The sequence below is a fragment of the Cebus imitator genome, unplaced genomic scaffold, assembly GCF_001604975.1.
Source record: "Cebus imitator isolate Cc_AM_T3 unplaced genomic scaffold, Cebus_imitator-1.0 Scaffold48, whole genome shotgun sequence".
Lineage (NCBI taxonomy): Eukaryota > Metazoa > Chordata > Mammalia > Primates > Cebidae > Cebus > Cebus imitator.
Window position 1 is genome coordinate 6767931 of NW_016107363.1, and position 15737 is coordinate 6783667.

The 15737-nt window shown below is 48.8% G+C and overlaps 1 protein-coding gene across 7 annotated transcripts in view; it reads right to left on the reverse strand.

Moving 5' to 3' along the window:
• Positions 1 to 15737, reverse strand: part of FLNB (filamin B) — a 171121-nt gene that overhangs the window by 2074 nt on the left and 153310 nt on the right. For all 7 annotated transcript variants that reach the window (XM_037738093.1, XM_037738092.1, XM_037738094.1 and 4 more), the window contains 5 exons: positions 14973 to 15088; positions 10712 to 10844; positions 7199 to 7375; positions 1913 to 2131; positions 469 to 672 (listed from right to left, as the gene is read on the reverse strand). In XM_037738093.1, the coding sequence (XP_037594021.1) occupies positions 469 to 672; positions 1913 to 2131; positions 7199 to 7375; positions 10712 to 10844; positions 14973 to 15088 (849 nt within the window). The remainder of the gene's footprint in view (positions 1 to 468; positions 673 to 1912; positions 2132 to 7198; positions 7376 to 10711; positions 10845 to 14972; positions 15089 to 15737) is intronic.

Sequence of the window (15737 nt, forward strand, 5' to 3'; positions counted from 1 at the left end):
ATTCTCAGCAAACTGACACAAGAACAGAAAATTAAACACTACATGTTCTCACTCATAGGCAGGTGTTGAACAATGAGAACACATGGACACAGGGAGGGGAGCATCACACACTGAGGTCTGTTCGGGGGGGGCTAGGGGAGGGACAGCGTGGGGTGGGGAGGTTGGGGAGGGATAACATGGCGAGAAATGCCAGATACAGGTGACAGGTGATGGAGGCAGCAAACCTATCTTGCCATGTAAGTTCCTATGCAACAACCCTGCATAATCTGCACATGTACCCCAGAGCCTAAAGTACAATTAAAAAAAAATTAAGTGTAGGAGAACAGGGTCATGAACATGGTTACTTGCAAATGGCTGGGTTACATGGGGGTGCACACTACAGGAGACCTCAGCAGGGAAGGCCAGTGTACCCAGGGTGCCCAGCCTGCCCCTGCCCCACTCCACCCTTGAGCAGGCCCAGGCACCTACCAGCTTTGCTGCAGTCCACTAGGAAGGAACTCTTCTGGCCCACAAAGGCTTTCGAGAGCCCTGCGCCCTTAGAGGTCACCTTGCTGGCGTCCGAGGATGCCTTGGGAATGGCGCTATAGCAGGTCTCCGTAGAAGACCTGGTCACTGACTCCACCAGGATGGATGAGGTCTCGTTGGCTGAGCCAGGGCTGACCAGACGCTGGCCTAAGACATAGGAGGGAGGGAGACAGGCATGAATAGCCAGATCAAGAGGGGTCTCTCAACCAGAGGACAGGCAAGTACCCTACACAGAAGCCCCAGGAGAGTCCCCACACCCCAACACCCGGATACAAAAGCCACCACACCTGTATCTCACACCCATAATGTCTTCTAAACCCCCAGGGTCCCACCCCCATACAACTAGGATCTGGCTTTCTGGGAAAATGGATGAGTCCGGCCTTGGCTGACAAGACCTAAAACCCTCCCAATCATTCCCCCACAGAGATGTGCCTGTGAAATTCACATCTTTCTATTTATATAAAATAGTCTATGTATAAGCAGTATAAAAGTTTGGGTTGACATATAATGAAATATCAAAAAATGGGCCAGGCACAGTGGCTCACGCCTGTAATCCCAGCACTTTGAGAGGCTGAGGCGGGTGGATCATCTGAGGTCGGGAGTTCAAGATCAGCCTGACCAACATGGAGAAACGCTATCTCTACTAAAAATACAAAATTAGCTAGGTGTGGTGGCACACGCCTGTAATCCCAGCTACTCAGGAGGCTGAGACAGGAGAATCACTTGAACCCGGGAGGTGCAGGCTTGGTGAGCCGAGATCATGCAATTGTACTCCAGCTTGGACAAGAGCAAAACTCCATCTCAAAAACAAAAACAAAAACAAAAAACAAACAAACAAAAACCCCAAAAAATGATTCTGTGCACGAGTAAGAATTTTCCTATCCGAATTTTCTAATTTTTCTGCAATGAACCTACATACTTTATGTAACAGTGAATCATGACGCGTGGAAGGGATTTACTGCAGTGTTTATGGTGGTTAGTTACCTTGGGTGGTGGCTGTGAGGTGGGTTTCATAGTTTGGTATTTTTTTCCAGTGTTTTGGAGGAGATACATTTTTCTAAGTATAATAAAACCTTTTGATTATTTTAAAAGTGAAGATTAGAAATGAGGGGATTTTTCAGGCCCTGATCTAAACAAATACATAAGATTTCAGTATGTCTTCTTTTAGAGACAGAAAACCACCTAACGTGCTCTCTCGACCCCTGCACGGCTCCACTCTGCTTTCACAAGCTTCAAACACCGCCCTCTGACATCTCATACTTTTACTGACATTCAAAGTTCAAAGTAGCTTTAACACATCTAAAACCATGCACAGTTTCCACTATGATTGATCTGACAAAACCAGCTTCCCAGGAAGAGAGTAACTCCAAAGGTGGTCGATCGTTACCTGTCACCTTGGCCTTGAAGGGACTGCCCACGATGTGGTTGGGCCCACCGTACTTGACGCTGATCAGGTAGTTACCAGGAGCCATGGGGGTGTACATGACTTTGTACCCTTCAGGCGTTTCCTGGCAATCCATTTTAACCTTGGATGGGCCTTCGATGGTGACGGACAATGTCCCTGGACCTGCTCGGGTGGTGTTGATGAAGAATTCCGACTGGATACCTGGGAGAAAGGAAGAGAGAAGGCCGTGTTGATGGCTTGGAGGGCTTTCCCGGGAGCACTGAGGCCATGGTGAGGGACACACACAGGTCCTCTCACAGAGGGCTCACCCTGGTGACATGGGAACCCACTGGAACTAGCTCTGAACTTCTGGCAGAGAGAAACTCAGGCCCTGTGGGGTGGGAGCTCCCTTTCCCAGGCCAAGGGAGGAAGAGCATGGCTGATATTTTGCCCACAAACACCAACAGGCTGGACACCCTGTTCTGTCCACTGGGCATGAGCCACTTTGGCTGAGGGCAAGCAGCCTGTGTCACACTGTGAGCCTGAAGTGCTGCTTCAGCCACCAGAGTTCAGCTCTCCCTCCAGGGTGTGGGGGAGGCGTGGGCCCCTCTGACCTTCCTTTCTTCTCTGGGTAGACTCGAAGAAGCCAGGGGAGCCAAGCATCTCCGCCCTTCCTCCTCAGCCCCTCACCCCAGGCTCCATGCTACAGACTGGGTACAGCCACTGTGACCTGCCAGCCCACCCACTTTGCCACGAATTCCAGCAACAAGCACAAGAACAAAACGGCAGCTCCCGCTGACAGGGCATGTGTGCCCCACGCAGACTCCAGGTCCTGTGCACAGCACCATTTATGCATGTGGTATGGAATCCTTTCTGTGATTCTCGCTTCACAAATGACTGTGGCTCAGGGAGGAGGCCAGTCATGCTACACAACCAGACAGTGGTAGAGCTGGATTTGAACCATGTCTGCATTGCTGTGGTGCCAGGCCCATCTCTTGACCCCTGGGTGGACAGTGGGGCTGCCTCAGATGCCCTAACTGCAGCCCCGAGACACCTTAGCTGGCCTAGGGAGAGCCTCCTGCAGTCATCAGGCCCCGTGCATGCCCGCTACAGTGCCCTCTATGGGGCATGCCTGGCATAGCATCCCCATGCAGGGCTGTGCTTCTGCCAGAGTCCTAGACACTGCCACAGCTGGGAGATATTTTGGTTTAATTATAGCTCCTAGTCCAGAGAAAGAATTATTGTTCTGGATATCAATAAAACAAAAGAGCTGCTATCGTGCAACCCTCAAACACAACCCAGCTGTTCCTGGAAGCTCCTAAGGCTCCTGTCCCATGTCCCAAAGTCCCTCCGCCCTCCCCCCATTATCTCAACCTTGTCACGATATCTAATCTGTGCAGCCAAGATGCCCCTCAAGCAGCAGCTGTGAAGCGGGGGCTGCGTAGGGAAGAGGCGAGAGGTGAGCAGCAAGGAGACAGTGTGTCCATCCAGGAAGCAGCTATAAGGTGACGATAAGGAAAGATATTTTATTTACTGACTGATTATTGAGATAGTCTCGCTCTGTTGCCCAGGCTGGAGTGCAGTGGCATGATCTCAGCTCACTGTAGCCTCTGCCTCCCAGGTTCAAGTGAATCTCCTGCCTCAGCCTCCCGAGTAGCTGGGATTTCAGGTACCTGCCACCATACCCAGTGAATTTTTGTATTTTTTAGTAGAGACGGGGTTTCTCCATGTTGGCCAGGCTGGTCTCAAACTCCAGCCCTCAAGAGATGCACCCACCTTGGGCTCCCAAAGTGCTGGGATTACAAGCATGAGCCAGCACACCTGGCCTCAGTATTATTTTTTGAGATAATGTCCTCTGTTGCCCAGGCTGCGGTGCAGTGGCATGATCACAGCTCACTGTAGCCTTAATCTTCTAGGCTCAAGCCATCCGTCCTCCTGCTCTAGCCTCCGAGTGACTGGGACTTCAGGCATGCAGCACCATGCCTGGCTAATTAAATTTTTGTTTTGTTTTGCTGTGTCGCCTGGGTTGGTCTCAAACTCCTAGGCTCAAGTGATGCTCCCACCTCTACCTCCCAAAGTGTTGGGATTACAGGCATGAGCCACCATGCCAGGCCAAAAAGATATTTTTAAAGTGAAGTTGAAATGATCTGGCTGCAGGGGAATGTTCCACCATGTTTTAACAAGCTGCTTTATTCCTAAGTGCATCTTTAAAAAGTAATTTTTTTTTATAGAGATGGAGTCTTATTATGTCACCCAGGCTGGTCTCAAACTCCGGGCCTCAAGCAATCCTCTTGCCTTGGTCTCCTGAAGTGCTTGGATTATAGGCATGAGCCACCGTACCCATTTGGCCTTAATGCAATATTTTGATCAGACAAAAATCAGTTCGTCTTGACTGTGAGGTCCGAAAAAGGCATGGAAGATGAGCTGGGAAAGGAGAAACCGGGAGTTATGGGACAGGAGCTACTGCTCGGCTGTTCCCGCCTCTACGGCACTGAACAAGCTGTTAGGTGAGTCCCCTTATTATTCCTGTTTCACAGGAAAGGAAGCAGAGGAACAGTGAAGTCTGATAACTGCTCTGGAGTCACACAGCTGGGGACCAGCAGAACTGGGATTTAAACATAAAGTCTGTCCAACCTGGAGCTAAAAAACTTGCCTGAGGGAAGACTGAAGAAAAAAATCCACATGCAGAAGTCTCTTACGACCACGTCCAGCTATAATCTCTATTGGACACCACAAAACATCTCGGCATGACAGTCTTCCCCCACCCCCTCAAATACGTCCGGCTCAGCTCCTGGGAGTTTAATGCATGTTAAACACTGCACTGCTTGTTCTTCAAGACAGATAAGGGGATAGAAGGAGGGAAGGCGGCCCTTCTGGTCTACCCCGAGCACACTGGGGTTCCTGGATCACTTCATTAGGAAAATTGCTCAGCAGCTCCAAAGAGCCCGGAGCCCCCTGGTCTGTCTCCCAGCCTCTCAAGCCTCCTGCAGCAGGCTCCTGCCTCAAATTCTCCACATTCCCCTACTCCAAAATCGACAGAATGGACCATTTAAAGCTTGAGCCAAGAGATACAGCAAACTCACCCCATAAAAACAGAGGGAGGTTTGCTTTGTTGGGAAGGTCAAGATACTGGGAGCTCTGGCGGCCGAGCAGATACCTTTTCATTTCATGCACACTGCAGCTGTGTAATCTCAGGATGGATATTTAGGGAAAGGCTTGCGAGCGGGAGGGCTGGAAAAACAAGACGCCTTCCCTGTGACAAGAGCAATATTTACACAGGGTTTCCAGCAGGCCGGTTCTGTCCCTCTTCCCTCCTGGCTGGGGGCTTCCCTGTAAGAGCAGCTCCTTCTCTCAGCAGTGTCCAGCACTTGCTGAAACCCAAGCTCCCAAAAAGGTATGTGAACAGCCGAAAGGAAGTAGGAGAGGGCCCAGGCATGGCGGCGTGAGCCAGCAGGAGGGCGAGATGCGTCCTGGCCAGTGTGGGAGACCCAGCAGCTGCTGCGGGGCCTGAGCTGAAGGCTGCTGCACGCTCCAAGTGCCAGGGGGACCCCACCTGAGCCCTCAAAGGTGAGTAGCTGCTCAGAGCCCAGATGTGAGCACTGCTGCCTGGAAACCACTCCCGAGCAGCTGGGAGGGCAGGAGTCCTGGTTTAGGACACCCCCCAAGTGGGCTGGGATGCAGTCACTGCCTCTGGGTGAGCCAGCCACTTAGAGAGGTGGCCAAGCTTCGGGGTTCAGGGCATAGGCTCTGAGGTCAGGGACATGGATTGATTCCTGGTTCTGCCTCCTCCCAGCTGACTGTTTTTTAGGGGAAGTGTTTGTTTGGGGAGTGTCTCAACCTCTGCATCTCACTTTTCTCATCTGTAAAATGGACATCGCTTAGGGTAAAGTGATACGACGCCTTTCACAAAAGCCAAGCCGCCGGCCCAGAGTTCAGGGTGGAGCCAGACTGGATTCACCTGGGGAGTCTGGCAGCACTCACGCCACCCCTGTGGGTGGCTTTGCTGAGGCCACTGCTTTGGCAAGAGTCCCAGGCAGCCTGCCAGCCCACCAGTCACTCCTGCACCTGGAGAGGGCCCCTTGGCCACACAGGACACTCGCTCCTGGGGCTGGGTGGTAGGCAACCATGCAGCCACTCTTCCCTTGCCCCTGGGAGGCAAGTCTGCTCCACCCTCTCTCCTTATGTGGGGTGAGGGTGCACACACAAGAGACTCAAGAAACCAGGACAGGCTGCTTCCCCGAGGGTCCAAAGTTACGCCAAATGCCAACCTGCCCCAGTGAGTCCACACTGTGGACTTTCCCTGCAGGGACTAAGGACCGGCTCCCGATCCTGGCAGCCTCCGTAACAGTGACGCACCCATTGCACACCACCCGATGCCACCTGTTCAAATAACTGTGATTCACAGCAGGAATCCTCACTACAGCCAGGAAAAGGAGGGGATGATCTGAAAGACCTTTAAGGTATCAAGCCAAAACACAAGCTGTACCACAGCAGATGCAGTACGATTCCTTCTGTAAGACAAAAGCAAAACTCTGTGTCTGCTTGTCTAATGAACCAATTAGCTAACCAACCCAGCAACCAAGAATGAAAGCAGACAAGGAGGTGACAGATAGGGTGAAGGTCCTCCCTCCCCGGAGCTGTTTGCTTCTGGACTCAGGTGGGGGAGGAGGCAGAGAAGATGCAGTGAGTTCCACTTTATTTACTTCTTCACTGCCTGTATTTTTCATAATCAAACATCTCTCATCTGTGGCAAAGAATAAAATAAACTGTGATGGGTCCAAAAAGCTTCAGAATTCTTTGACCATTTCAGTCTTGTCTCCTCCTCCATAAAGATCCGAGAGTAAAAAAGAGGAGGAGATAGGCTGGGAGGGGAGCATTTCTGGGAGCCTGGGGAACGGGAAAGAATAGATGGGTAGGAGCCCGCTTGGACACATCATGAATTCTGTGCAGGCAAAGAAACCCTCAAAATGATGACACTGTGCTGTGTTCCCGGACTATCAGCATCCTGTCCTGAAAGTCAAGAAACTTGGCAGAGGAAGAAATCTGAACCACAACTAACAGTAATGAGGTGTGATAACACGGCCATCAAGCTCTCACTCTGGATTTATCGCGGGTCAAACCACAACTCCCAAAAACAGCTTTGGACGGCAAGTGCCTCCAAAGTGTGCACGATCCCAGTTTCCATGGGGAATGCGTGTGAAAAGCTTCCACGGGGCTTGAGGATTTCCATCTGGCTTGGTCCCTGGAGCTGGCTCAGTTAAGGCTTCAAGAAGCAGAGGAGTGGGTTACCTGTGGTGCCCCCTTCGAGTCCTGCGCCATAGGCGGACACCAGGGCAGGGTTCCCTGCTTGTCCGGGCTCCCCAACACGCACTTTGAAGGGGCTTCCAACCACATGGCTCCCATTGAACTTGACATCGATGGTGTGGACACCATTCTCATGAGGGATGAAGCGAACAGCATACTTATCTAGGAGAATGAGGAAAGGCACAGTGTGAAATGAGGCAAATGGACGCCACCAAGTTTGGTGATGACAAAGGAGCAAGGCCAACCAGAGATGGCCCATTAAAAACCAAGAGTTCTGCTATGAGCCTGGCACTCGGCACCCTGGATTTCAGAAGCAGACGAACCTTCCCTGTGTATCCCTTATCAGCCCCAAGGGAAAGGCATCCATATCGCAAATCCTATAAACACAGGGCAAGACTCTGGCCCCTGACTCAGAAGAATACTTCCTTTCTTCAGAAAACCTCACTTTTTGAATGTGAAATTCAGTGAATGCTGTTACTAGTCCTGTCGTGAGATGAATCTCATTTCGCCAAAATTAAATTGTTTTTCCACTAAAATGATGATACAAGTTGAAGACACATCACTCTGAAACTGGAAGCCCTCACCACTGAAGGCTCCACAGTGGCTTACTCAGCTGAACTCCAGGCGGCTGCTGTTTACTTTGTTCACCCATGGCGGGGTGCAGTTTTAAAAAATGCTGGGAGATGGCCATTCTCGCTACTGTTGAATGTCTCTGTTTTGGGAATGTACAACAAGAAATAAAAAAAGAATATATATGAAGGGGAAAAAGAAAACCTCACTTCTTCTACGTTTCTCTATTTGGCCATTTGTAGGGGGAAAAAATGGTTCCAATTGGTAATAATGCTCCTTAATTAAGCTCAGAGCTAGGAACTGCCCCCTGGGGCAGGTTTTTGGCTGTGCACTTGGGTCACAGCATGTAGCAAGATCATCTGTTAACTGAAGTGGGCACCTAGAACATCCACCCACTGTGTACCACCTGACCACCACCTCCTCCTTGAAGCCCTCCATGCAGGGTGCAGAGAGCCTGTTCTCCCACCTTTCCAGGTAGTCTCTCAGTCTCCCCTGGCTCCTAGTACTCTTTATTCCCTTCAGACTTGGTGTTCCCCAAGGCTCTTCTCCCTCCCTCTGGGGCTCTCCACAGAGGTGCATCTCCATGGAGCTGTCCATGCTACATCCTTTGGCACCGAACATCCCCCAACAGTCCCTTAGCTGGGTCCCCACCCACCTCCCTTAAAGCCAATGTGCTTTTTTTTTTTTTGAGATGGACAATGGCATGATCTCAGCTCACCACAACGTCTGCCTCCCAGGTTCAAGTGATTCTCCTGCCTCAGCCTCCCAAGAGCTGGGATTACAGGTGCCCGCCACCATGCCCAGCTAATTTTTGTATTTTTAGGAAAGACGGGGTTTCACTCTGTTGGCCAGGCTGGTCTCGAACTCCTGACCTAATGATCTGCCCACCTTGGCTTCCCAAAGTGTTGGGAGTACAGGCATGAGCCACCACACCCAGACAGGATCTTGAAGTTTCTAGTTACACAACTTACTTGGCCCCTTTATGGTGTGAGTTGGCTTGAGTTGGGTATTCTATAATTTCCAATCAATAGTAACTGCGTCATGCTGATGACTGCATATATTTGGAGGGCTTCAAATCCTGCCTGGGGTGGAGCCAGCTTCCCCTGAAGCACACTGGCTTTAAGAGAAGAGGGAGGGTACCCAGTAAGGGACTGTTGGGGCTGAGGCCACCAGACCTCACAGTGATCTAGTAAGCATCTCCATTTGGGTATCGAGGATCCTTCAAAACCCCTCAGAATAAGGTATTAAACCATTTAAAGCCCTGACCAATCCTTATCCACCCTCTGCCTCGGTGGCCCTAGTTTTGATAACTGCACTACCATCTTCTGACCCAATCACTAATCTACATGGAACGTTTTGGAAGGGTCTCTCTCTCTCGCTCTCTATCGCCACCATATCTGTCTGGCCTCAAGTCCCTCCTCTCCATTTCCAATGCTGCTGCATTCTCTAAAGGACCACTCTGGGAGCACCAGCTCGCCACTTGGCCTTTCAGACTAAAATCGGGATCTGACCCATCCCTCACGCTTGTTCTTCCTGAAGCTCCCCACTGCCCGTTCTGCCTACTGGGAAAATAGCTCTAAATGTTCACACAGATACTACATTTCTTTTTCTTTCTTTTAGAGACAGGGTCTTGCTGTGTTACCCAGGCTGGAGTACAGTGGCATGAACACAGCTCACGGCAGTCTCAACCTCCTGGGCACGAGCGATCCTCCCACCTCATCCCCCTCAAGTAGCTGGGACTACAGGTGTGTGCTACCAGGCCTGGCTCAATTTTTTACTTTATTTTGTAGAGAAGGGGTCTCGCTATGTTGCCCAGGCTGGTCCCGAACTCCTGGGCTCAAGTGATCCTCCTAGCTCAGCCTCCCAAAGTGCTGGGATTACAGGTGTGAGCCACCATGCCTGGTCAGATCCTAGATTTCTAACTACACTGTACAAATATAGCCAGGCACACAACAAATGCCCTATAAGGCACTGATCATAAGTCTCTCCCCCTCATATATCAAGGCCTACATCAAATGTCACCTCCTCTGAGAAGCCCTCCTGAACTCACCGAGGCAGAAACTGTTTCTCTGTCCTGCTCTGACCATCTTCACCATTTGCTTTTCAGTTCTCCTGCGGTATTGGCGATCATTTGGGGCCATTATCTGTTTTTTGGCCAGGCCTTCATTAAACTTTGAGCAACTCTTTGAGAGCAAAAATAATATATTCCTCAGCCTTATACCTTCCTTCAAGTTTCTGACACTTAATAAATGTTCACCGGTAACACTCTCTTTAAAGTTGATTAAATCAGAGAATTCCATATACCAAGGCACAAAGCAAGAAAAATCTTAGGACATTAGGGCCTAGAGACCCAGATTTTCTTTTTTAAATTTACAGAACATTAACCTACCTTTCCCTTAAAGTGAGATCAAAGTGTGCTTACTCATGTCATAAGGTCGACAATATAATAAAAATCTACAATATGTTGTTACTATATGAGAGAAAAATCATGATGAATGTCTTGCAAAAGGAATTTGAAAAACTAACAGAAAATAAAGCAGCATTTGTTTTTGGGGTGTGTGTGTGTGTGTGTGTGTGTGTGTGTGTGTGTGTGAGACAGGGTCTCACTCTGTCACCCAGGTTGGAGTGCAGTGGCACAATCATAGCTCACTGCAGCCTTGACCTCCCAGGTTAAGGCACTGCACCCAGCCCAGCATTTGTTTAAAAGAGAAAGAAAGAATGAGCATTCTCTCCTAGGATAAAGGGTCTGCCTATCCCCGGCAAATGTCTAAACCCTAATTTATAAACAATGTCTGGCAAAAGCAAAGGGAATTCAGAGGCTCACTGGCAGTAATGAAATTGATCAGTCATCCTTCCAGACACACATTTACAGAAACACTCTGCTGCAAAGTGCTGGTGCTGGGACCCCCCGCCAGGCCTCCTGCTCACCTGGCTCCAGCTCAGACACGTGGCACTCCTCCACGGCTCCAGAGGGGCTGTGAACCTTTGCATCAATCTTCCCTTTTGCGCCATTCAACCTTATAGCAAAGGATGCTGGCTGGTTAACTTTTAATCCCGATTCCTGAGAATTTAATACATTAGACAGGTTATGGCCCTCAGCATGCCTGCTCAGTGGCACACACTGACCCTACCCAAAACTCCGGGTGACAGTTCTCATGCAAATAGGCCCAGAATGGTTTTCTATATAACATATGACAACAAATGAGGAGGTGAGCCATTCCACATTTTTAACATAAAATATAAGATAGCAGAGACATGCATCTTCATGGTCTCCTATGCAAACCATCTTGATTCAGCCTGGAACAGATGATTTCTGGGTTTGGATACTTGAGACATCCCAGTCAAAATGACTATCATCTCAGCATCCAAAATAACACCTGTGCAGGCCAGAAAACCCAGTATGTTCTAGACCAAAAATGTATCCTCTTTTAGGAGGATACTGGCAGCTAACAAAGTCATGCACTTATGAACATGAACACAGTTTTATGTTACGATGTTTGTTATCTCAAAGGCAGACCTGGAGGAACCTATTATAAAGGGCTATGTGTGCAAAGGAGACAGTACTGTATAGCAATTAAGAATCAGCTGGATCTGGATTTCCCACTGTTTCCTAGCTATGTAACCAGGTTGCCAAATCTCTTCAAGTCTCGATTTCCTCATCTGTAAAACGGTCATAATAATGATCTATCTGGAGGGCTACTATAAAGATCAAATGAAGCTGTCCATGCAAAACATTCAGCACAGGGCCCGCCCCACACACAGGGAGGCTTGAAAACGTCACCTTATTATTAAATATTAATATGTATTTAGAGGTCGTATCCCCACAAGATGCCATAGAAAGACATAGCTTTTGCTTTTTCCCAGATCAGTTTCCAAGATACTTTGTCTTGGAAGCTATCTCCTCTTCTGGGAGGAGGGGATCAGAAGTTCAGATGGTTAAGAACAAAGCTGAGCAACAACATTTGAGATATTTTAAGACTGGCCAATCCCGAACAGCAACATTTTACAAGTCAGCAATTTTGATTTAAACTTGGTTGGACAGCCACTCCTCAGGCAATAACTCTAAAGCAGCACGGCTCACACTTAATGTGCAAGCAAATCATCTGGGGATCTTTTTTATTGTTATCTTTGAGATGGTGTTTCGCTCGTGTTGCCCAGGCTAGAGTGCAATGGCACGATCTCGGTTCACCACAATCTCTGCCTCCTGGGTTCAAGTGATTCTCCTGCCTCAGCCTCTCAGATAGTTGGGGTTACACATTTACACCATCATGCCCAGCTAATTTTTTGAATATTTAGTAGAGACAAGGTTTCACTGTGTTAGCCAGGATGGTCTCAATCTCCTGACCTCATGATCTGCCCACCTTGGCTTCCCAAAGTGCTGGGATTACAGGCATGAGCCACCACGCCTGGCCTCAGAATCTGCATTTTAATATGATCCCCAGATGGATGGCCAGGTGTGGTGGCTCATGCCTGTAATCCCAGCACTTTGGGAGGCTGAGGCAGGTGGATCACAAGGTCAGGAGATCGAAACCATCCTGACCAATGTGGTGAAATCCCATCTCTACTAAAAATACAAAAAAATCAGCTGCGTATGATGGCACACACCTGTAGTCCCAGCTACTCGGGAGGCTGAGGCAGGAGAATTGCTTGAACCCAGGAGGCAGAGATTGCAGTGAGCCGAGATCGTGCCACTGCACTACAGCCTGGGTGACAGTGCGAGACTCCATCTCAAAAAAGCAGATTCTGATCCAGTGGGTCTGGGACTGAAGTTCCCAAGTGATGGTCCAAGAACTGGCCCAAGAACCACATCTTCATGGCAAGGCCCTAAAGCTACACTGTCTAAGTTAGTAGTCACCAGCCACATGTGGCTATATATACATATATTTAAATTTAATGCACTTAAATAAAATTTAAAAATTCAGCTCCTTGGTTCCTCTGGCCACATTTCAGACATTCAATAGTCACGTGTGGTTAGTGACCATGCTGCACAGCATAGATGTGGAACATATCAATCACTGCAGAACCTACTATTGGACTGTGCTGCCCTGGGGGTAGATAGACTGAGGAGGGAGGACGGAACACAGAATTAGAGAGTCTTTGATCACCAGATCACTCCCATCCCACCTCCACCCCAAGTGCCAGCCTACCCCAATTTTCTAAAAAGTCTCAAAAGCAAGACAAAATGATACATGCCTCTCTTTGCTAACCAGCACCAGATGTTGCTGTGTGGGCCTCCGCAAAAATCTCTGATCAATAATTTACATATCACTCAGCATCAAATAACCCAGGAAGAACAGGGGGCGATGCTGATAAACACACCCCTCCCGGTGCAGCAGCTGGTTACAAAAGCTTGAGAAACAGCCTGCTGTGCACTTACTGAAACATTTATGACCCAGCTATGATGAGAGGACTCTTCAGAAAAGTTCCCTGGAGAGGATTTTTCCAAGCCAGCTCCTTTTAGACAGAATCATTTACATTACCTGAATCCGGATGCTGCTAAATCCTCAAGAGGGAGATAAACGCCTCGGAAGATCGGAAAGAAATCTTCGAGATGCATGAGGCCAGCTCCTGCCCTCAACAAGTGCTGGGTTTATCTCCCTCCGTAGGTTTTAGTTAAGTCGGCCACAAAAGACACTTCTGCTAAGAAGCCTTTAAATGAAACACAAGAAAAACATCTACACCACAGTCACCAGTTAGGACCCTTGGTATCCTCTGGATGAGGCCGCTTCAATGTGTGGACTATGAGTCTGGTTTGGGAGCTGTGTGCATCCCTAAATGAAAGACTAATGTTTGGAACGACTGGAGGGATCCCAATTCCCCTCAGAGTATGATTAGAATCTCAAATGTAAACCATGCCTATGGAACTAGAGCCAATGATATCATAAATCTTAGGCATCAGATTGGATTTTAAACAATCCAATATTTTCAAGAACTAGGGGCAGGCTTAAGGGTATTTAGATACTCTTACCCAGAAATCATATTTTGGGGTTTTGTTATTATTTCACAACTTAATTGCTACTCCCAGTTCAGACACCTAATTATTTTTCAGTGTCCTGGGCAAAAACCCAGAGGCATCCATGCTGGTTCTTAGTTTGGCTGAAGGTGCTAGGGCAAGCTTGAATCAAGTGACCTGTTTAGAGTGAGGAGAAGTGTTACCTCTCCTGGTATCCTAATGGGATGGACTATGAAACCATGTGCCACAGTGTCAGGTGGCAGTTAAAGAGGCTGCAGTTAAGAGCACAGGTTCTGGTCAGGCACAGTGGCTCACGCCTGTAATCCCAGCACTTGGAGGCCGAGGAGGGCTGATCACCTGAGGTCAGAAGTTCTACACCAGCCTGGCCAACATGGTGAAACCCCATCTCTACAAAAAATACAAAAATTAGCTGGGTGGGATGGCACGTGTCTGGAGTCTCAGCTACTCAGCAGGCTAAGGCAGAAGGATCACTTGAACCGGGAGGCGGAGGTTTCACTGACCCAAGATCACGCTACTGCAGTCCAGCCTGGACGACAGAGTGAGACACCATCTCAACAACAACAACAAAAACCAAAACCAAACAAACAAAAAGCACAGGTTCTGGAGCCACACGGCCCCTACGCTGCCCCGTGCTAGCTGGTTCCCAGTGGACAAAACCTCCTTGCACCTCTGTTTTTCCACCATCAAAATGGGGTCCAAAGAACCTACTTGTCAGGCTATTGCAACAATTTACTGAAGTAACACTGACAAAGCTCTTAACATAGTTCCCTGCATACTTATTATAAATAAGTCATAATAAAATAAATTGCAATTGGCTTTCTTGAGGAAAGGCAGCCAACAACAGCAGGCGGAAACATCACTGCACTGTTATTTCTGTTTCTGTTTTGTTTTGAAAGCCCTTGTTATCCTTTAACCAATTATTAACAGGCTTCCTTTGTTTCTCTTAAATAAACCTTTAAAAACAAACTTGTCCCCAAACGTTAAGGCGTGTTGTTGACTGTGGCTCTGTTTTTGCTTGCTCCAAGTGTCATCTGCCCTAAGTGTATGGGAAGTTGACTCTGTCAGGGGAAAGCTCCCCAATGACTATGTGACACCTGTGGTCAAAATGCGAATAGGGGCCTCAGCACCTAAGTGGGCATTGAAGCGGCCTCAGGAGCCCAGGGGTCTCACTGGTCGGCCTGCGGCCAAGGAGATGGATGCTTCCTTGCGTCTCACCTGAAGGCTCATAACAGTGAGGCGGCGGGCGTCGTCAGAGGGCGCGATGACCGGCACCAGGTAGGGGCTTTCTGGGATGTGCTCATCATTGAACTTGATGGACACCTCGTAGTTACCTATGAGGACAGAAAAGTCCCATCGTGTCAGAGACTCTGGACCCAGAGTGGCCTCTTGCTTCTCACAAAGGGTTAAAATGTCTTCGGAGAGACCCAGCCCTCCTCAATGTCCACAGCTGATTGGTTGAGGGGGAGCTGCCTGGCTGAGGATGGGCCAATATGATTTCGTTAGTGGGCAAGGCCAAATACTCTTAACCGGGGGCCCACAGGGTCCTCAAATGGCCTGTGTATCGAATTCAGGAGATCCATGGACTTGAATGGGAAAAAAACTAGATTTTAATTTTCACTAACCCATGACTGAAATTTACCATTTCATTTCTTCAGAAATGTTGACAAGGAATAACAGCATGTTATAAATACATGTGACTTATATCACCATTAAAAATCATAGATGTTGGCTGAGTGCGGTGGCTCATGCCTATAATCCCAGCACTTTGGGAGGCCAAGGCAGGCTTATTACTTGAGGTCTAGAGTTTAAGACCAGCCTGGCCAACACGGTAAAACCCTGTCTTTACTAAAAATATAAAAATTAGCTGGGAGTGGTGGCACACGCCTGTAATCCCAGCTACTTGGGAGGCTGAGGCAGGAGAATCACTTGAGCCTGGGAGGCAGAGGTTGCCGTGAGTTGAGATCATGCCACTGCACTCCA